Source organism: Dicentrarchus labrax, unplaced genomic scaffold, assembly GCF_905237075.1.
Source record: "Dicentrarchus labrax unplaced genomic scaffold, dlabrax2021, whole genome shotgun sequence".
Lineage (NCBI taxonomy): Eukaryota > Metazoa > Chordata > Actinopteri > Moronidae > Dicentrarchus > Dicentrarchus labrax.
In genome coordinates, this window is record NW_026136708.1 from 961,428 (window position 1) to 985,939 (window position 24,512).

The 24,512-nt window shown below is 40.6% G+C and overlaps 1 protein-coding gene across 4 annotated transcripts; it reads right to left on the reverse strand.

Moving 5' to 3' along the window:
* Nucleotides 1-710: 710 nt before the first annotated feature.
* map3k7 (mitogen-activated protein kinase kinase kinase 7) lies at nt 711-23,725 on the reverse strand. Of its 4 annotated transcripts, none has more exons than XM_051409908.1 (18): nt 23,491-23,725; nt 22,825-22,944; nt 22,607-22,717; nt 22,330-22,395; nt 22,123-22,168; nt 19,957-20,095; nt 18,182-18,310; nt 17,173-17,297; nt 16,637-16,767; nt 15,636-15,717; nt 14,801-14,931; nt 14,534-14,681; nt 13,644-13,724; nt 8,443-8,510; nt 4,680-4,779; nt 3,184-3,245; nt 2,750-2,865; nt 711-2,412 (listed from the first exon to the last, which is right to left on the reverse strand). In XM_051409908.1, exons 2-18 carry the CDS (start codon nt 22,915-22,917, stop codon nt 2,232-2,234), a joined length of 1,809 nt encoding a protein of 602 aa, XP_051265868.1. In that variant the 5' UTR covers nt 22,918-22,944; nt 23,491-23,725; the 3' UTR covers nt 711-2,231. The 4 variants fall into 4 exon arrangements, with proteins under 4 accessions (XP_051265868.1, XP_051265869.1, XP_051265870.1 ...); XM_051409909.1 differs by having other exon boundaries at nt 14,801-14,925; nt 23,491-23,724; XM_051409910.1 differs by lacking the exon at nt 13,644-13,724.
* Nucleotides 23,726-24,512: the final 787 nt, after the last annotated feature.

The window sequence follows — 24,512 nt, forward strand, 5'->3', positions numbered from 1 at the left end:
AGCTATTTTGTCAAAACATTCTTCACCAAGGATTTTTTCAGTCAGTCAGGCTTTACCCTACATTGTAGCCATACCTTTCATACCTGACTGACGTTGGTATTATGCTGCTGTCATAATTTATACAAGTAGGTCTTTGGACTCCAGTGAGGAATCACCGCAGACCATAGGAAGCGGGGATATCAGTATGGCCTTCATGCCTTTAAAAATAAAAATAAAATAAAATGTAGAGTATTCCAATTTTTCCTGAGCGAAGTCAGTATGTAATCAATGTTCTTATTGTTGTTGGGGGAAAAATGATTTAATGGCCTCAAATATGGGGCATGTGTTAGTTACTGCACAAATATTCATAATGTACGCAAGTTCTGTTATCATACATTCTAAGCCATCCAAGACTAAGGATGGCAGAGTCAGTCTGTCAGTCCACCGCTTTGGTCCAGACCATACACCGTCAATGGTCTGGACCTGCACGGTGCCCAGTCAGTGAATCCTAGTGCCAGTTGGAGGCCCTTGGAGGATGACAGCATTTCACACTATCACTGACAGAACTTGGACAGATGAAAAACGTTTGATATGATCCTCACATACAGTTCTTGTACTCAGTACTTCAAACAGCTTCACAGAAAAGTGATTGGTTGGTTGGTTGGTTAAGCAGAAATGAAAGAACAGACTCAAGTATATGGAAATCGTCCAATACAAACATTCACACATGACATCTTTAAACCATTCAGTTTATTTCATAATGCCTTGCTCACTGTCATATACTGTACCTCTGTTCCTAATAACTTACCAGGAAACACTAAACAAACAGTGTGGTGTGTGGTAAATGAATCCTTAGTGAACAAAGCTCATGAGGAGAACCAGTGAAGACTGTCTCCTGTAAAGTAACGGATTTAAAAGTAAGACTCGTCAAGTCCTACACTTTTAAAACCAGAATTGCTTCTATGAAAAAAGAAATTTTGTACATGATGACCAGACAAACAAAGTGATTGTGCAAAAATACTTGAAGGATATGAACTCCAGAAAAGAAAAGAAAATTACATCCAATCCTGTTTTTAGAGTCATGTCATGGTTTTGGATGTAAAGCTGGTGGGAAACATTTACATGATCAGCTTACTGACATACATCCTTGTCCCTCCCCTCAGGAAAGAATTTCATTCACTGTCCATTACATTAAAAAGATCTTTTTTTCCGTTTTTTGTTTTAGCTTTTATCCCCACTAAATGTCACATAAAACAAGCACTTAAAATGCAGGCAACTTCTAAGGCAACATGTGAACTAAAAACAAACTAGATACTGTAGAGGGAGCTACAGGCTCCTCTACTTTGTCCGAAAGGGCATTCCCAGACCAGATAAAATATGTCCTAATGCGAAAATGACACAAGAGCTATCATACAAAGTGAACTACTGAATAGAAAAGACAGAAACATCTACGCGCAAAAAACAATACTGAAGCCAAAATAAAAATCCACGGCTCCCTGTGTTCGCTCTGGAAGCTAGTTGTTTTTTTTTTTTTTTAAGAGTATGAAGAGCAGATCTCTACAAACCCCGAGCTATTCCTTTTTCTGTGTCTGACATGAAGTGCATCCCTCTCTGAACTCAATACATCGAACGCCATGAAGAAGTAAACGAAAGGGCTCATGCTCGTGATTAGAAAAGGGAGGGGGTTAGAGATAAATACGTTGATTTAAGGGGGGTGTGTGGTTTTGCATAACGGGGATCCCACGCACACGCTGCACAACTGCTTTCAAACATCCTCACTGCTCTCCACATTTATGCACACCATTCACACGTTTTGCTGAAGAGCCTTTGTCTTAGGTTTTCACATTCTGGAGGACGGTGTGGCTGTCGCTCTCGATGACGAGTGGACGCGCACTGACCAGGCAGCCCAGAGGCCCTGAGAGCAAACATATAGAAACACACAACCCGCGCTCGGAGAGAACTCGCCCCGGAGCGCGGCAGCAGGGTCTGGGGTGATCAGGATGGGGTGCAGTGATTGTTTGGTCTGCGGTCACAGAATACACTGTGAGGATGTGCAAATGTATGTACAGAGGACGTCGTCTTCCTGCTGGACACGAGTGAGTGCCTACGATGCAACATGCAGGACACAGTAGAATGCAGGTCTCTTTACAAAGCTGGACTGGGATCAGTGTGTGTGTACGTGTGTGTGCAGAGCATGAGTGGGTAGTGTTATAGTGCTGGGGGGGTTGGGCAGTCAATATGTCTCTGTCTCATCACGATGTGCCCTGTCTCTTCTGTTGCTGGACCCGGATCAGCTCCAGCTGTTTTTTGCACTTCTGGTAGTATGTGGACAGACTCTTGTTCTCCTCCAGCAGCTTCTTGTGCTCCTGCACCAGACGGGACGTGTTCTGCTGGTCCTTCTCATCTTGGTCCAGTTCAGCGATGAGCTCCTTCCTGCACAGAAAGGTTAACAACGCAGTATTAACCCTCTGAGTCAACCCTGGTTTTCATTGGTTTATGCTCCAATTACAGACTTGTGGCATTGTCAGTACAAGGATACAAGGGTTAGGGTTAGGGTTAGGGTGATTTATCATTGTACATTGTGCTGTGTTGGAAACACGGCTACATTAGTCTCACGTTTGAGCCTACCTCACATTTACCACACATTTAAAAGCAAGACTGAAAAATGCAATTTTATACAAATAATGTTAACTTTAACATTAACATTAATCCAATACATGTTTAAGACACAAAAAGGTGAAACTGAGCAGTTTTGCACAGACAGACTCACTTTCTCTGGATCAGCAGGGCGATCTCTGTTTGCACTTTAAGGTATTCTTGCGCCATCTTGCAGTGCTGCTCGAACACGGCCATGGACTCTTTGGAGTTGGGACAGGGAGCGAGAGGCTGGAAAGAAACACACATGTTGATGTCAAAAAGGTCTGCTCAAGCTTCTCCGTAGAATGCATTTCTATCAGCAGTAAGAGTAGTCTGAGCACATAATAATACACCATATATCTCACTGATGCTGCCAACATGTATTTACATTGCACTTTTGAGACAGCATTGTGTTTTCAAGGATAATCCCTTCATAATGAAGTTGGTACTAGCAATTTACAATGTCCTTCAGTTCATCTTTGAGCTGCCTTTGCAGCTTATATCTGACAATATTAAATGAAGAGTTGTATGTGGTGTTGTTTGCTGGAGAATGATTGGATGCTGTACCTGCAGCTGGTGATCCAGGGTGAGATAAGCCATGGGAATGGAGTTGTCTGAGCCGTTGGTGTCTGAGAGAACAAAGAGAAAGCAAAGGCTATTTGTCTTTCTGTGACTGCACAGGAACTGTGTTAGATGCCCACCACAGGTCTTCAGAAATAACTTGTTGTTGAGACCTGTTCCTGGTCTCCTCAGCTTGGGCTGACCACAGACCACCACTGTAAATCACTGATTAACACCTCACAACCGTTCCAGTGCGCAATGACACTGATGATGTCACAGGCAGCATATTTAAAGGGTGAGTAACAGAAGCGGCCCATCCATCAACTGAGGTGTAAAATATAACCTTCATTTGTTTCTCTTAACCATGTCATCTAAGACATGGAGCTTTGTGGTGTGATAAAGCACAGGACACCTTTGTGCTTTGTCACATAATCTGTTTGCTGTGGTTCAAAAGAACTGTGAAAGTTGCCGAAGGCATTGTGGTGTGGAGCAAACCACCAGGACAAGAATAGTGGTTGACCGATATTGTTCAATGGCTGATGCCGATGTTAAAGCAAAGAAAAGTCGTCCATCATTTTATGCAATCTAATAAACAGGGTTATGTTAGACAGTAACATGTTGATTTCGATGAGTTTTTATGAATTCATTTAATGAAATGACAAAAAATTACTTAAGAAATGTATTCAGTAACCTAATCTAATTATCACAAGTATTGAAGTAACGTAACTTTACTTTTCACTACTTTTGGATTACCTCAACACCAAATACAAGTACAAAAAAAAGACAAGAGAAAATCAATGTCAATAAGGTGTATTGATGGATGTGGATTGTATAAGACAACAGAACAATGTAGAAAAGAAAATCCCCATTTTTACTAAATGTAACTGTAATCTGATTAGGTTTTTTTATATAACTGTATAGGATTACAGTTCCCTTTTTGTATCCTGATTACATTACTTAGTTACATGTAATTCGTTTCCCCCAAAGTCTGGTTATGCTGTAGATTTCAAGTCAAAACAGAGGTATGTTGTGTGCAGCCCCATTACAGATTGTAATTCAAAAGTGAGTGAAATGTAGATCATGTGTATACCAGACACATGTCAGCCATGTCTTTTAGTCTGTGTCACACATGTCTTTTTAGGTATCATGCCTTCTGACTTCTACTCTAAGTCAAATCACTGTTGAGTGTAGTGTTATGTATGAATGCAGTCACTGTGAAGAGTGACAGAGAACTTCAGCTGCTAATGTGCTGCTTACATTGGTGGCAAGTCTAAACATGTTGTTAGTCTTTAGTTACTTCAGCAACAGCCTTTGCACCCACACAGCCAGTTTCTCTCTACGCTGTGTCTGGCTAATTAATTGCCCTTATGAAGGGGCTGTATATCTTTTTATCACATTTTATTAAAAAGGGTTTTTTTAGGTTTAAGTAACACATGTTCTCATTCAATCTACTATGAGTGTGTTGTGGTAGCTGACTTCAGTGGACAAGTTGTCATGAGTACCTGTTGGGTCATCAGGAGAGAAGTAACCCCTGCTGCTCGTCTTATCAGGTGGCATCATCCTCACACTGGGACTGGAGGACCGGCTGCTGTTCCTGCTCCCCTGCAACAGGACACAAACACTGTCAATCACCTTGGAAGCCACACACAGCCTCTGAGTAATGGAATGGCAAAAAGTGATCTGGACCAAATATACTGTAAAATAATGCAGCAAAAGCAGTCCGCTTACTGTGCACATGGAGACATATGGCAAAAGAACTGAAGAAAATATCATTTTAACTGCTTTGATTTGTGATTTGTCAGCTTGCAATTATCACTGGAGAGTTGGCAAGAAATGCCTACATGACAGCTGACAGCTAATTCCAGGAAATAGCACTGAAAATGAAAAGATTAGGTCAATGTCGATGTGGTTTTAAATCTGCCAACCCAGTCCTGAGCAGAGCCATTTCACTCACATATACAATATCTGTTTTTAAAGAGCTTGCTGAAGTAGCACTTTAGAAATGAATCATCAACTTTCATGATGAGACAGCCGCGTACTGCCAGTGATTACACACCTACAACATTTTTTTTTTCATTTCCTGAGTTGCTGCCTTCAAAATGTCATTGATTGGAGAAATTCTAGTTAGAATGAGTAATTCTGATTGGCCATCAGGAGTGGACTCATTAATAGTAACCTCTGGTACAGGTGTTTGTTTGCAGCTCTAAAGGAATTTTGATACCATCTTCAAAATGTGGTTGTCTTTTCAACATAGATTAACCTAGCCCATAGCACATCTCAGTACAGGAAAAGAGGAAGTTACCTGGGGTTCTGACTGAGGATTGCTCAACTGAAGCACAGAGCAAAAAGGGGCGGGCCTTTGGAAGGGTCAATTACACTCAGAGCTGTGTTATTTGTGAAACTAAGATAGGGTTACCATTTTTCTTACAAACACCTTTTTCAGGACTTTTCCTTGACAATACAGGACAGAATTTGCTCACAAACAGTCATAATTTATCAGTAGGCTAAATAAACCCCAGTTTTATTTCTGCTTTTTTAATGATGCAGGGTTCATGATGAAGTGCCCCAGGTTCATTACAGGTAGGTGGTCAGCTCGCTGTTTTCCTCACAGTTCAACCTTCTGCTGCAGTCTCTACAGTTTTCTTCTAACCCTATTTATTTGGTTACAGTTCAAGTCAAATAGAATTTATTTCATTTTACATCATCGCCCATGTGGTCATTAAGCACTAGGACAAATATAAATAGGATCATTAAAAGGCTGTATGCACGTAGATATGACTGTCTGCAGCATTTCCACTGGGCTTCTCTGAGAATAGCACTCATGGAATAGACTTGAGTGACATGGGAGCTGAAATGAAAGGGAGCATTTTTCTGTTCCACGTTGTGGCAGGTAAACCCGCTTTGAAGTGTCATACCGCACAGCTTATCAACAATTATTTCCAGGATATTTGGTAATTTGAATTAATTACCAGGTGTTTCAATGGCATTAACACCTTTAAAATAAAAAGCAAAATATGGCATTAAGAATCCAAAACATCAGGACCATTTTGTCCACTGTGGTATAACAACACATAGCATTAAATCTGAGCTTAGTCCAATGTTACCAACATACAATGCGTCTCTCTAGATCCCAGAATAAGAATCAGAAAGCAAATTCACACAAACAACTCCATGATCAATAACCCTGTCACATTCTGGAGGGCAGGTTGATCCCAAAGGCAGCACAGAACGATTTATCTTCTTTAGCAACAGTAGAAGTGTTTATGGTGAACTCTAACTGAACTTTTGACAGCACAGAACTTCGGGTGTACTACTAAACAAATGGAGACAAATGTTTGGGAAGGCAGGAGAATCACTCGGAGCCCAGAAGCTCATTTGAGGCTGTGTGTGTTTGAGGAGGGAGCGCCAGGCCGTTCCTACGCTAATGTCTTCATCTACTCGGAGCTGACATATCAAACACACACGTCGTATTCTGTGACATGTTCTCCCAGAGGATTGACATCAAATGCTTTTGAAAGACAGCATCAGTCAAACATGCACAAGGCTTCACTAGAGGAGGGTGAAAGTGGTAAACAAAAACATAGATTAGGAGAGCAGAAATAAACCCCTCTGGTAGAGTTCTGCTGGAGTTCAACTTTTCATTTGAAAATACTTAAAGATAAAGTGTCTAAAAGTAATTATCGCTGTATCACTAATTTCACGTTACAACAAAAAACAGTAACCAACCCTAAATCATGGTTGCATATTAGCTCCCATGTTAAATAATATTCAAGTCCAACTGAAATCCCCAAAGTCTTCCCTTTTTGCAGTCAAACATGTCAAAGTGATTTTCAAAGTGATCATTTTTTGATTCTCCAAACCGGTGTGGGTAGGCCCCCGTACATGTCTGATTGACTTGGAGGGAGTGGAGGGATTATGTAAACTCAATGGGCGCCAGTTGATTATCTAATAAACTATCTAGCCTGCAAAATAATGTTAGCAGAGAACTTTGGATGTTTGGTGTTTTGTTCAGCAAGGTACAGTGGAACACAAGACGTATTCATTCTTGTAAATAAGGAGACATTAGCCAGAAAGCTAACGTGGGTCGGAAATGAAAGTCTCACACTGCTGTTGTCTTCCTGTTAAGCTGGATTTTATGCATTGACAGAACTACTGCAATGCTAGACAGATGCATCATATGTGACCAGGCTGTACTGTGGATTTCCCACTGTAGCTATGTTTTTATTCTTTCATTAACTTTGTGAAAAGAGTGACAGAGGGCTATCAGTGTTTTACATCGACTGATTTGTAGTGGCCCGACACAGTATCAAAACTGACAGCCACATACTGATTTTCTATTTTGTTTTACTTTTTAAATTCTTCAACCCCCGCCTGCTCACTTGCTCACAAACACACTGACAACGAAACCTGTCTGTGAATAGTCCCTCCTCTCCATGCGCACTCTGAATCAAACCATGATCATGAGGAAGGACGATTGTTGGCTTTTTCCCGCAGAGAAGACGCCTGGCTGAATTTCTGAACAGAATCAATCAGGACTTCACAAATGGTTACAGTAATACCTCTGCACAAATGTGTCCACTCGCATTCAAGTTAACTCTGACAGGTTAGTCTATCTATGTTCTTAATACAACACTGTCAATCTTCAGCTCTTCATATGAGCATGTAAGGGGCCTAACTAGTATAGCTAGCTATATTTTGTTATTTATTTAATAATTACTTTAAGAAAGAGTGGGTGTACCTCCTATTTCATCTTGTGTCAGGAGTGAATAGGACACTGCTGACATGTTTTCTTTTTTCATTTATTGTGCCCGAAGGCATACTTGCAGTGAGCTGAAGGTTTGCAGTGGAAATTGTTATGTTTTTTTAGATGAGCCTCTTTTTAACCTGCTTAATGTTGTCTTCACTATCAACAATCTCGCAGGAGAAAACAGGAGGTGCATGTCAGCTACAGCGGTTACGTATGCAGCTATGCTGTAACCCCATTGCACAACTGTAAATCCTTGGAGCTTTAGTCAGTGTCACTGGCAGTCAGTGATAGAACAGTAGCAGTAACTGCTTTATGCAAATAAGTCATCTTATTTCTATAATGAAACTATACAGGACACACAAACTGCACAGGACACCTCGCCTGTATGCTGTGGCTAGAAAAACAAACATGATTTGATTGAAGTTAGACTTTAAAATGTAACATGTAACTCCAATTATCAATGAATGAAACTGCTCAGAGCCTTCGACATTCACCTCTAGTGTGTGACCCTGTCTTACCTGACTGGACTCGGTGCCGATGCCTGGCAGATCCTGCACAGACCGACGTCTCTGCGACTCGCATGTGGCTGAGGACAGAGAGGGGAAAGAATGAGACCCGGAAGATTTTTGCAATAATGATGGCGGGGGATCGGTGCCCGTGTTTACTTGCGGGATATCCAGACCCACAGAGCCACACAGGGACAGCTGAACTGATTTAACCCTCTAATGTCCTGCCCTGTCAACGTGCTGTGGCGTGGCTGGAATGTGACCGCAGCGCTAAAAAGCACCCAGCCTCACTGACAGTGCACTACAAACATTACCATAGAGCAAACCTATCCACGAGAACAGCTGAGCCTACTTATGTGACAGGTTTGAACTGACAGGCTGGTTTGAGTTAGGGGCAGGTGGTGAGGCTGGGTCTCAGACAAGGCCCATGAGAATTTGCAAGTACTGAACTCCTCAAGGTTAAAGCAAACATCCCTGAGGTCTCACCTGTAGTGTTCACTGGCATTCAAAAATATTACCCGCTTTACTTGCTTTAACCCATTAATGTCCATTTCCTTTACAGCACTTCAGCAAGTTTATTTCAATTTTTTGTTGTTACTCACCATGGGTATCTATTTTGGGAATTTCCAAGAAAACACCTCTGGAACAATAGGTTAGGAATTTTACATCTTATTAATTCTTTATACATTATTATTATTATAAACACAAAATAAAAATGATGTGTTCCTTTTCATTGGTCCAGTACTTCCATTGTACAGACCTAAGTTTTTAAAATAAAATCTACTTTGTCCATCAATTAAGATCAATTATGATAAACATGTGAAATCAAAGATTCAGATACTGTCATGCCTCTACAGCTTCAACAGCAGATTTTGTGTTTCCAATTCTCAGAAAATATTTTGTGGAGTTTTCCTTAACGTACAATTTAGTGGTCATTAATGGGTTAAACGAGTGTAAACAGAATCTTCACAGTCACTTTTTTAAGTCCAATTACAGCTGCCCTATAGCCCTCATGTCCTCCACAATTTTTAGTATCAATCTCTCACACACACACCAAATATATGAGTGGGTGTAACTTTAGGGATTCATTCTTACAATATACATGGAGCAAATAATAGTTTTTCTATCGCTTTCCAAGCAGGCTCATACTTGATCAATATTGTTTCCTGTGCTCGAAAATTTGACAATCTAAATTTCTGTACATTTTCTAGACCCACATGTCGTCATAGGATTTGAAGATCTTAAATTTGCTCAATTTGAAATGCAGTGATTGTTACTCATTAGTAGGCATGGGACGATATGAACATTTCATGTCAGGATTATCTCAGCTGAAATAACTTGGATTCACGATATTATCCCGATAATCATCAAAATATGCTTAAAAATTGCATCACAGATACACACCTTATCTCCCAGTTGTTTAGTTTGTAATCCAAACTATTTAAACACATGTGGTTTCACTTTTTTGTGTAGGATACAATGAGCAAAACAAGCCTTCAGTCACAGTGACAGAATGTTGGAACGGCTCCCCCTCTAACCATTCAAAATAAATCAGGAAGTCAATATAGGACTGTACATTGGCGAGCTGGTCAGCTCTTTAAAGTCAGTCGGAAGGATATTCAGTGTTTATCGGGATAGACCATAATATTGTATATTGTCCCATCCCTATCATTTATAGGACTGCTGACTACACTGCCACTAAATTTACCTAAAACATACAGTATCATCATTGTTGTTTAGTGAAAACTGTCAAAAATGTCAGCTTTGCAAGACTTAATAAGGCTTTTCCCCTCCAGCTTCATGACCATGCACTTTTGAGTTGTTTTTTTTAAGCAAACACAAAAATAAAAAAAAATTGCATTCCTAGATTTCACATAACAGCAATATGCAACATGACCAAGTGTATTGGGACTGCGAAGGGGTGTGTCCACAGTGACCTTGAATTGATCAAGTTGATTGTTTCACACTTATTCACACTTCAAAACTAATACAGATGCCTGGGTTCTAGTCTAGCCTGACTACAAGCTCTGTCTATGGCACAATGAGGACACAGCACAAAAGGGAACACACATAAACACACAAGCAATCCCATAAGAACACAAAGAACTTGTTGATTTTTGTATCTGTGGTTGTTGCAATACACTGAGTTGCAACGGTCATTTGTTTGTCAAAAAACTGGTCTGAATTTTTATTTTATTTTATGCTTTTACAAATAAATACATGCTGTTTTAATAAACGTTGTCTGCTGTTAAAATATGTAACAAATGTGGATGCCAATTCTGACCTTGCACAATGTTTACATTTTTGCTTGATGGAAAGGGTGTAACGGTACATGTGTTCACCCATCAATTTGCTCTGATGCACTCTACTTTATAGCTCCATCTGGCATGTAAGGAACATAAATTCTAAAGTGTCAAAGCTACCTGAAAAGCTTTGGCAGTCGGACAGGACAGATGTCTTATCTGATAGATGCACTTGGACACTTTTTGACATAATGTGCCTTTGTGGTATTCCATACTGTTGGCCAGCTACAGCTGTCCACTGCATTCAACCACTGTGTTTTTCAACTCTAACATTGTCAAATTTGTATTGTGTTTTTGTGTGTAAATTCATTGTTTGTGTGCACTGGTATTTGCAAACTTGCTTGCCTCAAATCGCTCTTATATAAAAATCATATATTGAGAAACCAGAGCTGGAGAAATCTTCAATGTCATTTAGAGCTTTTCAGGAGCATTATGGTTTCCCTTTCAGTGACAATAGGGAGTGGAACGGACTGAAACATTGGTATGTCCAAATATGATCCACTACCTCTGCAGCCGCTCTCACTGCCTGTGGATGGACACAGCCTAATAATCACACTGAACGTCTGATCTTTGTTGAAATAAAAAAAACAAAAAATGAAGATGGTGACAATGACTCACTGTAAGAAATGAATAAACAGTGAGTCTTGACTGAGCATGAGCGTAGCTGTTGAACTTCAGTTTCCATACACATTGATAATGAAGACATGACATTTAATCCATTCTTTTTCATAAGGAAGATCTAGGACTTAAATTTAGTAAAAAGGTAGCTCTTCTTTGGATTAAAAGTGGTAATACATTTTGCTGTCATTTCTGACTTCTTCATGATCAGACGTTCATGTTCAGAGACCATTATAGTGGAATTTACTTTTGAATTTACAGTTTACACTTCCTTCCTCTGCTCTGTTTCTGCCCTGCTGCGCTGACTGTAGAAATAGTAGTTACTACAGTCAGTGACTATACAGAAGTCACTCAATGTAAATTGCAATATTACTGCTGTAAGGCTCATGTGGCACAGTAACTTGATTCTCTCTGTATTTTATGATGTTGCACTGTCTTGTCCCAACACCTTTTATATCACTGTTTAAACCCATGATTATTTTATGGATATTTCATATTATTTTCAATGCAGTACAGAACAACTGATAAACTGTACAATGAACCCAAACATTGAACACAATAACTGCAGGAAGTTGAATTCTGTGCAGATTATTCCCTGTGAATATGAGATGAGTTCTGTCTGTGTTATGTATTTTTTTATTTTTAACAATCATACATACTTAACAGGCTTCTTTTTTTTTAACAAATTCAGTGTTTTCTTCTCAACATTTCTAATGCAGGATGAGGCTGTTTATCAGAGAGTAAAGGCTCTGTGAATATAGCTTAAGTTCAGCTCTTTAAAGTTTAGATCTTAAATGATAATATAATCTTTAAAAATAGCAAGTACATTTAGTTTTCTTCACAGAAATGAACCAAATGCTGAGATATATATTAGTTGTGCGTATATCAGTCAAGTTTTTTACACCCTTCAGAATCAAGAACGCCTTGCGACCCCCCGTAAATCTTTAGCGACCCCTAGTGGTTGGGAACCACTGGTCTAGTCTATTTAAAGTGTTTATTGTACCACTGTAATGTTGGTAAAACTAATTTTAGTAGTTAGCCTGTTTGGAAATTAGCTCCACTAAGTGTTAAGCTAACTGGCTAGCCTGGCCTGTGTTATTGTTAACAGTATTCAAACAGTCCCCTAGAGAGTGTACAAATCTCATTTTACAGTTAATGGTGGCGATCCACAAGCACACTGGTAAATGCAATGAAAATGTTGGTTGTATTTGAAAGGTTTTGGTCACACCCTGGAGTCCTGAATGATGGTGTATTACTGACATACTGATTTTTCTTATTCTCCTGCCAGTTTTTGAGTGCTGTCATTTTTGACAAAAACACACGTGTTTCTTTTGTTTTTCCTACACTATTGAAAAGATCTTGTACCAAGTAGAGGTATTGTTACACCTCTATTCAATGGCCACCAGGGAATTATGTGCTGGGGAAAGGTCTGACGTCCAGGTGAGCAGATGCAATGATAAGCACACTACCTGTAATAACATGCACCAGCTGACTCCCTCTGTCACTGGATTAAATTAGCCACTCATTCAACTTGTCTCACACAACTCCAAAATAGAAGCCTTTTCAGACATCCAGAGCTGTCCCCATTCCTTTCATCCGCTACTCTGCTTGTAATAATAGCTCTGACCCTCAATGTGAGAGAAATTAATCAAAATGACTTTTTCAAAGTTAATGGATGTAAAGAGAGCAAGAGGGGGAGAAAAAAAAGCCATGCTTTCTCTACGTCCTCTATGCGTGAGAGGCAAGGACGAGCTCAAATGCAGAGAACTGGTGCACGGATTTACTCCTGCTACCCATCTGCTGCAGCCAAGCCAGAGAGATGGCAGAAAGGACAGGGCCATGAGTTAGCAAGCTTATCTCATCTGTGTCACCTGATCAGATGCAATATCCTGATTGGACTTCCTGAGGTCAGCTGAAGATTTGTTGTTATTGACACAGGTGATCATCAACTCCTGAGGAAACTTAATTAGTTGGAACTAGATTTGGGGTGCAAAAGGTGACACCAGATGAGAATATTAACTCATGTTCTGCTTCTACCAACAAAAATATCACAGAAGACAGAGAGACATAAAGCAACTCTGATGTGTGTTACTCCAAGACCAGCTCAAATGTTTTTTAAAAATAGAGACTGCAGTAAGACCTGCAAGAAATTTAAGGTGAATGAGAATTCCGTGGTTGGTGGTATTATAGGGAGTGACACACAGGAGAAGGCCATGTCAGAGCACAGCAACCCACGGGCTCAGCCAAGCCAGCTCCACCCGGTCACCAGGAAGCCCAGTGGTCCAGTGATACCTGTGACGACGATCTTGGGGACATCCAGAATGGTGCCGAATGACGCCGTTTTACGGTGGCCTCGTTTATACTGGGGGGGTGCTGCGAAAACACACACATACACACACACACATAGAGCTGCGAACACAACAAGCATGCAGATGCAAACTAACACATACTTGGGGGTGGGGGTGGGCCCATAGCTGGACTAGAATTGTTGGCCGCACACATGCAGAGCATACGGTGTACGTGCAAGGGCAGCATGCACCCCGTTGTTCCAGACACTGTGGAGCGGTACTGAGTAGACCGTCGGCGGCCACTGCACTACTTTTCTTAGCACAAACAACAGCAGGCAATCAGCTGCAATGCATGTTGGGATAAAACGTTCAACAAGGCAATCTAAGAACATTTTACAGGAATTATTCATTAAAGTTATATTAAAGTCTGAAAACATAAAGAGGAAGTGACAAACACTGTGGTCTCAAATCAAACTCTATGGGAGGAGCTCCTGAGGGTTTATTTCACCATGCCAGCACTGGTGAGTCTGCTGCTTTCTGTCAGAGCCTTTAAAGGAGGGGAGGTGGTTGACAGCTGGGTCTGATGGGCCTCTGTGTTCGGGGCCATATGGAGGGGTTTTATGAGGAATCAATCTTCACCTTAAAGTGATAAAAGCACACAAAAGACCTGACTCTGGTGTCGGGGAAGGAGATTCTTGTGGACTTGGAAAGGCCTCATTGAAACAAGACTTGCCTAGATCCAATAACACTGCATGCCGTTTCCTGCGCAACTTTTCTTACTGAACAGAAAATGTTTTTAAAAAATCACAAGAGCATGCCAGTTGCCACTTGATTAGCTCCTCTTCTGCTCTGCTTTTATGTGCTGTTTTTGTGCTGTGTATTGTCTGGCATTACCTGCAGGTGCAAATGGCATCTTGGGCTCCAGCTCTGACAGGTCAGCACTCATTCTTTTGCTGTCAGATGATGCCAGGCACTGTGTTCGTGCAGGCAAACTTTCAACACTGCCCCCCCTGGACAGAGGCAGAGTCCTCAATGGGTCTGCCTGAAAGAAGAAAAAGACAACTTTCACTACAGAAGCTTGTTTTGTCCATATCTATCATTACAGAAAATCATTACAGTGAAAACAGTTTTCATCAAAATGAAGGAGAAGAACTGATTTACCTTTGGCTTGAAGTGAGGAGCAAACTGAGGTGTTATCTTGATAGTATCGTTGCTCCCTTGAGAATCACTGTGCTCCATGTTTGAGTCGCTTTTGTTGCTTGTGCCAGCGTAGTCCACGTATGAACCTGGTGCTCCCCAAAGACACAGGACAGGTTTTCTAAGTTCTCAATTGTGCTGCCTTCCATACGAGATTTAACATTATATTTGTGGCATTTTCTGCTTCTATTTGATGGTTCACAACACTGTAAACATTTGAAAAGTAGTTCAGACAGACAAATGTAGGGATTAACAATGGACTGATAAGTTCCCACAGCTGTATGTTCAGAGGTGCACTGATTCAGTGACATTTGTGTACATTTACTAAACAGACTTTTTGTCCACTCTGGTCTGCATTACTGCTACCACAAAAAGTCTGTTATCAGATTTCTATCTCATGGGCTGTAAAACCATTTAATGGTTTGTAATTCAGGAACACATCTGTGCAAATATGTCACCCACAGTACCGCAAAAAAAGCCAACACAGTCACACAAGTAGTTAAATTCCTTAAACGGGTGATATGGACAGGTGCACAAGTTGTAAATCATGAGACTAAAGCTACCGTGGACCTATATTGTACTTTTTTACTGTAGACAGAAAAAATCATAGACATGTTTCTTGGGTGCTGAGGAGTATTAAATATGAATCAAAAGATTTGTGACCCAGACTGAGGATTAGCACCAGTAAAGGGAAATGAACATAAATGAGTGAAACATAGTCCCATTTCCTCCTACATCTTTCTGTGTTGATAACCTCTGACTACACTTTGAAATTGGATCTTGGAGATGACTCTTGTACCTGTACTAGTTGCAGAGTTGCTCTGTCCATCATCTGAATACTGGTAGGGATATTGCAGGGGTTCATCAGATCCTGGGAAGTACTGCAAACAGAAATAAAGAAGTAAGAGTAACAAATGTTGAATTCAAAACACATTCAAATTGATTAACTCTAACTGACATTTTCATTCCTACAGATACTCTCTCTCTAATTATATTGCATTACACCGCTTACTAACTGGAACGCGATGTGAATGGGCCAGCATCAGTTTGTTTAGGTTGCCTCAATGAAGATGTCCTAACCTGCTCTGTGCATCAGCGGACATTATTAGGGGGCAACCCTGAATTTTTGCACACTTGTTCCACCTCAAACCCACTAAAACAAAATGTGGAGACTGGTCTAGCTATGCAAGACTAGTCAGCAGTCAACATGGGCATGAGTGAGAAGTGGGCCTTCAGGGCTTTAGTGAGTGGAGCTTTATGCCAGAAACCATAATTTAAAAGCAGCACATCTTATATGATGCACAGCACCCTTTTTATATAGGGATATCCTCAAAAAGGATGAGGTTTGGAAGAAAATCTGGGAGCTGTGGGGAGTAATTAAACTGTCCTCCAACTATATAGAAACATGGCTGACAAAAGGTTGACACTGCAACATTGCTCGTTATATATCTGGACAGTTTTTAGCACTCCATTCGCTAGAGTACGCTCGCTCGCTCGCTCTATGTTAGGAGGCAGTGTTATACTGATGAGTTATTATTTTGTCCACCCCATTTATATGAATGAGGGTGGGCTAAATAACAGAAACACATCTCTGTGTGATGGCAATTCAACAGCACCACAAACTACATCCTCTAGAATGATCATAGAGTTGAATTCAGTCATTCATGCTGGCATTCAGTACCCGGCACTGTTTTCACAAGAACCTACTTATGTTACATGCTGCTCTCTTGAGGTTTTCTGATTGAGGTTTTTGCTCAGGTTTATTCAGCCTTATAGAGAGGGTACGCACTGTGCAATTACCTTCATTAGATGAGTCATGATCTTCACTATCTCTTCCATGGAAGGCCGCTGAGAGGGGTCTTTAGACCAGCAGCGAGTCATCAGACTCTCAAGGGGCTTGGGCAAATTCTTGATTAAAGGAGGCCTTGTGCCTGAATGTAAAAAAAAAAAGGAAAGAAATAAAGTAAGTAACTGTTGGCATCACACCTGACAAGCAAAGAAATATTGCAAATTATGCTAAATGCGCTGTCTCTTGCTGTTTGAGTCAGTAATGACTCAGGCAGTCGGATTCACTGGGGAAAAATATTAAACTTGTCCTCAGGTATTATTAATGTCCCATTAGTATTCTTCTCCAGCCATCTCTGGATGTGAATAAACTGCAGGGAGCACTGCGCAGGTGAACATGTCTTTTAGCCCCTCTCTTGTGCCAGGCTCTTAAACTTTCACAGTTTTCCTGCAGGCCTAGAAGGGCAGGCACGTCTGAGGACATGACATGGCCATTGCATCCTGTAGCTCCAATTCCCCCCGCACACACACAAACACAGCCAGTTACTCACCGTTGTGCACAGCCCACATAATGCGAAAAGCTGGTCCTCCGATTTCATCAAAGGGCTTCCTGCGAGTGATCACCTCCCAGAGAATGATCCCCCAGCTGAAAACATCACACTTCTCGCTGTAATTGCTGCCTGCAAGTACAGAAGAATGTGCAGCAACACTTAGGTCCTTTTCAAACAAGGTAAAAAGGCTCTGTTTGACATCACTGACTGACTGATAAAGGTAATTCTCTGTGGCATATTTGAGATGAGAGCGAGGATGTGCCTGAGAAGAGCACAGCAGCTTTTATCTCATCTCTGCTTTCAGGGGGGGACGAGGATGAAAATAAGGGAGCAATTTTTTTTTTTTTTTTACCAAGGAGCTCCTGTGTTGCTTAATTACCAGGCCTATTATTGCAGAATTAAAGTGCACATCACACACCTATTCTAAAGTTGCTGTGCTGAGGTGTTCTGATAGCATTTCACACTGATGTAAATTAGTTTTAAGGAGTTCACAGAGAGGGCAAAAGTGAGTTGTTTAATTGCACTGGAGTCTTGTAACTTGCCTCCAAAAACAAGATAATGACTAGGCCTTAATTTATCTTTCCTCCTGACCCCCTTGCCAGAAACATGTCTCATCATGTAGAAATACATTAGGCTCCTGGCTGAATGAGAACACAAATTTTACACCGTCGTCTCCCGGGGGAAATAAAGCCACCAGCATCACTCCATTCATCTTCTCACTATGCTTTTGAGACCACCATCAATAAAGCAGGAGAGTAAGGCTGCTGATGATGAATCAAGAATTAATGCCTCCATGCTGAGAGCGCTAAGCTGCCATTAAGGTGACAAAACAAAGTTGGGTGAAAGAAAGAGAGCATACAAATGGCTAGTTCACTGGGTTGTGGGGATTCTGTAGGAATTTATAGAAATCAAACAGTAACAGGATACATATAAAGACTTTTTAGTTAAGAAAAACAACTGGGAGGGCAGGTATCCAGAGCTCTTCAACTACTTGGAATGCCACTCATACTTGCCTTCAAATACCTCCGGGGCCATCCATGCTGCACTTCCTTTGTTGTTGGTCATGTGGGTCTGAATGTCGCACGCTGTTCCAAAGTCACATATCTTCAGCACAGTGCCGCCTGCCACTAGAAGCAGACTGAAACAAGGGAAGCAAGAAATAAAAAAAAAACGTTTTGACTTTTAGAAAGCCAGAAAAAGGGAAAATATCATTGTCATTCACAAAAAAAATAAAAAGTTAGGAAATATGTAATCTAATTGTTCTTACGTCTTAAGTTGTCTTGAAAACCTACACATTTAACTTGGGGCCTCTGTGCGGGGGAAGGAAGGGAACCCCCCGGTTTGGGAACCACTGAGAATTAGAATATAACTTAAAGCTTTTGTTACGCTTTAAGTTACAATCTAATGTGATTACACATCAAATGATAGTTTAACAGTGTCATCGATGTACTTTATATTTCAGAATGCAAAGCAATGGGAGTGCAAGGACAGGCTAGGGAGTAACTCTGGGAAGAATCATTAAACAGTATAGAAATAAATTCCTGTACAATCACCCAGAGTTGACAATTTGTCACAATGCATGACCTCGTTATTCCTAGAAACTCCACACCAGCACTCTAGGAAAAAGACCAGCTGGTTATTCCCACAGAGTCCTGCCAGGAGCCTTCTTTCCACCCGATCAGAGTAAACAACCTTTGGAACATAAACATCCTTCAGTAACACTGTGTTACTGAGTGTTCAGACTGATAACACAGCTTATAAAAATGAAAAGGGCTGCATTGGTGGGCACGTGTGGCTCCAGGTACTTTTGTGATAATGGAATATGATCCAATTTTTCACCTGCAATTCCATTTTCACAACAGCAAGTGAGCCATGTGCAAAGAAGACTTGTTGTTAATGCTGTAGCCTATTGAAATGATCCAAACCAAGGTGGTACTGAATGCTTTACCTGGTCTGTGCTTGTAAGAGAGGCTGTCCACCCTGTCCGTGTCTTCTAACATAATACCAGATAACATCTCTCTGTCTTTATCAGTTTCTCTGCAAAATGCTAAAATGGTCACTGGCTGTTAATGTATCTGTTAGAGTTGTTCCAATACCATTCTTTACTTCCCGATACCTGAACTTTGCATATCGGCTGATACAAGTTTTAATGATAGAATGAAATGTGTCAGTCAGTCAAATTGTTGACATTTAGCAAGCTCTGGCTAACATTACACTACTGGAAATCAACTTCACCGCTCTAACACAGTAGTTGCCAATGGCCAGCCAATCAAAGTCAGAGTAGGGCAGGTCAGAACAGAAAACTCAAAAACTGGGCCCTGCTGGGAAGATTGCGGGGCTAATAGATAACGTGGTATCTGTACCCGACCCCTCATTTTAGGCAGGTATTTCCAATACTGGTATTGGTATTGGACAACTCTAATACATAATCAATTCTATATGGGAATCACTGAGATCCGGTTTTGACCCTTCTTTAAAAAAAAAAAAAATAACGTTTGTTTACTGATTTGGATGCAAATTACCATGGCGACGGGGGAAGCTTCAATGCTTTAAAGCATTCAGGTCAGCCCTAGGAATTACATATTTCTGATCAAGTGGCTTGCAACACTGCGACTAAAGAAAAAATTCTTCCGGCTCACAATATCTGACAGCCTGACCTAGTTAAAAGTTAAATATTTGTTGAGCAACATAAACTAGATCAAACAAATGTAAAGGAAACCACAAAGCACTTTGCTGGGACGGTGAAACAGGAGACAAGAGAGTGTGAAGTGAGGAGGAGCATACTTGGGTGGCTTGAGGTCCCTGTGAATGAGAGCCTTTGGTTTCATGCCATGGAGATAGGCCACGCCCTGGGAACACTGTAAACACCAGCTCATGGCATGGGAAGCAGTGTAATAGGGAAGGGGTTCAGCACCATGCAGCACTGTGGACAAGAGATCACAGTCACAACCACCACCACAGACAATAAACCCTCAGAGGAACCGAGCAGAAAGCAGTGCTTCATCACACCGTCATACACACACCCACATATAGAGGCCTGACACACAGGGCTGCCTACCTTTTTCTTATAGCTTTTGTAACAAGTTAATTCCAGGAGGGAAAACTGAGAATACCTTGTTCAAAAACAGTATTCACAATTCAACTGAATGACATCAAAGTTCTGGTAGCATAAAGGAGCTCCCAGGAGTAACTTTGATAGAGATTCAGTAACTAGGGAGGAAGGTAATTGTCAAGTCTAAAGCACAGCAGAGTCCCGTACTGTAGGATTCACATCCTGGAAAAACTGCTAGTCTGAACCTCTTGGGAATGAAAGCTGTTCCAAGCACTGATGTCTGAGAGAACAGATACAATGTCACAGTATGAAACACTGCAATGATACTTTTAGAGTTGGGGAGACTCGAACTCTATGTATAAACAATACATTTGTAATGGTTCATTCCACTTTATTACCACTTTGGGCCCTATTAATTTTAATATTTTGGCCATCATTTCAATCAGTTATGACCTTTTAACCCAGGAACTTGTTGATATCTGGAAACGATATTGCTACATCAAAGTCCAACACAGCAAGAAACACGAACAGTCAGACAATCAGAGTTTATCCAGATGATCTAAAATCACTATTATTTGGAGGTGAAAACTGAAATGTTTATAATAATCCCTCACTGCACGGAAAAAGCTTGTGCATGCAACTATGGTATGTATGGTAGGTCAAAGTTAAAGCAGAAGTCTGTAGTATGTTGAATACAAACAGCTTGGGTATTAATTCTACCATCTGCTCAGGTTGATCAATTATGTCAAAAATCAGAATTACAATTATTTTGGACAGTATTGAGATTATATAACACAATTACTCAGTGTTCGTTTATTTACTGTCAGTCTGAGTTTTTTTCTCTCTCATTCAGCTCATTCAGTATTTAATGTGATGAAGACCAGCGACACTGTCAGCTCTGGGCATGTTACGCACAGTAACAATTATAACTGTAGAGAGTCATTACATGCGCTGCAAGCAGTCATATGCTTTTGCTCTCTCTTGACTTATCTGTACTGAGTTTTGGGACTTCCTCAGTGCGTCCCTCCCTGAAAGGGAGCGGTGGAGATGAGAAAGCCAGTGGATCACCCATGCAACCTTAACCATAACGCCTGATTTGGTGTGAATACAGCCAATGGCTTTCTTTCCATTCTCTTGGTGCAAGCTGAAAAAAACATGCCACAGCTTGGCTGAGAGTGAGTTTGGGTGGGGAGGGGTGAAAGTTCACCGCTGTAAAGGAAAGGAGTGTGAAACGCGATGAGGCACAATAATAGTTTTATTTCAATTATCTTGTTTTCAGAATCGTTGGAAGCCGTCCACCGTCATCTTTTTTAAAACCTAAAATGCTTAAGTAACCTCGGGATTGTTTTAACCCGACGATCGTTTGATTGCTCATGTTTCTTGACTTGTTTTTAGTGATGTTGCTGCATTCCCAGACAACAACTGACTTAGGAAATACAATCTTATTATTACAGACAGCAATGATGAATAAAACAGCCGCAACTGTATTTTAAGAACTGTGAGTAATAAATTCTATATTGTATAATTGTATATTTCACCAGTGTATCCCCTACTTATTGAGCATAAGCTAAAAGTCTTGATGTCATATTTACACAATTTCTATGATGCTGCTGACACATCATATTATTACCAATACATTTTAGTATAACTGCATATTGTTTGACCTCATTATTTCTCAAATGTATTTAATGAAGGGACAAACAAACTGTACTGCCTGTCACTGTGCAAAGGAACTAGACAAGTGGCTGAACATGCAGACAGTGGGAGGGTCAACTGAACAGGGCTGCTTCTCATGTCTGTGCAAGCATGTGTTCATTTTACTACTAGCAAAGTAAAACAAATGCTGTCATCAGCATTATAACAGTCTTAATAACAGTATCTCTGGTGTGTGGACTCACCATTGTACAATGACCCGCCTTCAGCATATTCCATCACAAGGCAGACCTGAGAGGGAAAAAGTCACAGATTCAACAAGATGGAAAATACATACATACATACAGTACAAGACTATATTTAGACACACCATTCCCGGTGAACTGGATTAACAACATGGCTGTGTAGTTAGGAGAGCATTTAAGCATATAAAATCACTGCAGTTGACTTACTGGACTATGGCAGGAGCCATACAACTTCACAATGTTGGGGTGATTCACACGTGAAAGCTGCCGGAGCTGGAGACAAAGAGGAAACATTACTCACCGTTCCACCTGCATCCATGCTGTTCAACACCGCAAGCACACAAATATTTATCACCCAGTCTGTCATTGCAAGTACTCTGCCCTGCTACAACTGATGGCACTGATAGGGACTGAAACTGTGACATTAGTGTTTCAACTTAACATGTTGTAGAAAGAAAAACTCTAGTAAAGACAATTACAATACCTCAACAATAAAGGCTTTCCTCTCTGATTCACTCTCGATGGTTTTGATTGCAACATCTTTGCCTTTCCATTTGGCTTTGCAAACAACCCCAAAAGCTCCTCTCCCCACCACCTGAAAATGGCACAAGTTCAGCACATTATAGGTATGAACCTCTGTCTCCTGAAGGAGTTTGGACAGTGCCAAGGACATGGACAGGGCACAATACAAACACAACATACCTCCTCAACTTCAATATCCTCATAATTGATTTCTTCAAACGGATATCCAGGTGGTGTTTCAATTATATCAGCGGATGGTAACGTTAGAGACATTACTAGCCAACGTCAGCTAGTAACTTACTGTAAATAAAGCACATTGCAAACAGAAACAATATAAATATTAACGCATAACTGGAGTTTATTGAGCCTAAGGATGCGCAGACTTGCTTTATCCTAATGGTATACTTGTGTAGATAACGTGTCTTTACACAGGGACATGGCAGGTAAAGTAGTAAAGACGTTAGCAACCTAAGAAATAGCAGCACTGTTAGTCATACATCCTGTCGAGAGCTGTCAAACCAGATACATCAGCTTAACGTTAGCCTCTGTCAGCTGCTATGATGCAGTCAACCAACTGGCTAGCCGCGTAGCTTAACTAGCAGAGCTAACTAAGTTAGCTGCCCTAGAAAAACTCACTGCCATTTATAAAAGGGAGCTTTTGGCATACATAAAGCTAAAGTAACATGCATATAGCATCACTACAGACCAGTGCTGACCACAATTTAACATTACCATACCACAACCGCAAGTAAAAACAAGCTACTCAAGGCCTACAGTGTATTAGCTAGCCAGCTGGCCTGGTTGCTAACGCTAGCTACCGGGACTTATTAGCTTCAACAAACCGACCCTTCGCAGTTGACTTGTCACCAGTGCCGGCTCTCTGGACATGGGGATATTTTCTACTATTCATGTACGGAAATCCGAGGAATAGCGTCCATTTTTAAAAATAGCCTTTCACTATCCACTTGACAGCCAGACATAACTTTTTCACAACTCATCTAGCTGAGTTGCTAGGAGTGTATTTTTATTCTTCACAGGAGCAGCTCCATCAGGAAGTGTGTGCGCACTGCAATTGTGTCCCCAGTGCACTGAACAGGAGCTCTCACTCCAGCCTTTAGAAAGGGAAAGGCTCACCTTAATGCACTTTAATGCTGTAACAGCATGATGTTTTACAAGACAATCATTTGTTTTGTATAAAAACTTTAATCTGAAATGTATGTAAAATTATTATAGCTGCCAGTAAAATGAGAAAAAAAGTACTACATTTCCCTCAGACATGGAGTGGAAAGTACCTTAAATGTATGTTTAAATAGCCTACCATATTTCATATATTCCACCACTCTGATCCAACAACAATAAATCCAAATGTTTGACAAAACATTCTTAACTCAAGGTTCATTTACTATTTTTCTGCATGTTTCAACCACATCTCACAGACTTCCTCAGCTGGGTGTGTGGTTTGCCTCAGCCTCTTTGAGCAAACTCCGTCCATTGAGGAAGCCTATGAAATGTGATCGAAAACTTTGGAAAAAGCTATTAATTTTTTGGTCAAACTATTGTTTCCAAGACCTCTAAGACCTTTTTCACAGCAGCCATTCTGACATGAAATAGTAGGGTAAATGATGCTAATTAAGGTTCCATTCCATTTAGTGTAACAGCATTTCCAATGAGCCAACCAGCACACACATTCTTTGAAAAAAAAAAAAAAAATAGTAAGTTATTATTTTGAGAAAGTGAAAGAGAGAAAATGATGCAAAAAATGAAAAATAAAACCAATTAAACTAAAGTAACAAGTCTGTTTTGAAAATCTAAGTAGAAAGTACAGATATTTGTGTAAAAATGTAGGTATAAGGAAAAAGTTGTCAGAA

Bases quoted from the DNA above. Each gene is read 5' to 3' on its own strand.
- map3k7 (XM_051409908.1), bottom strand. From the start codon at position 22,917: ATGTCTCTAACGTTACCATCCGCTGATATAATTGAAACACCACCTGGA. The intron at 18,311-19,956 runs GTATGCTCCTCC...CCCTTGTTTCAG, and splicing joins AGGGACCTCAAGCCACCCAA to TCTGCTTCTAGTGGCAGGCG. The intron at 15,718-16,636 runs GTAATTGCACAG...TTCTGTTTGCAG, and splicing joins TCATGACTCATCTAATGAAG to TACTTCCCAGGATCTGATGA.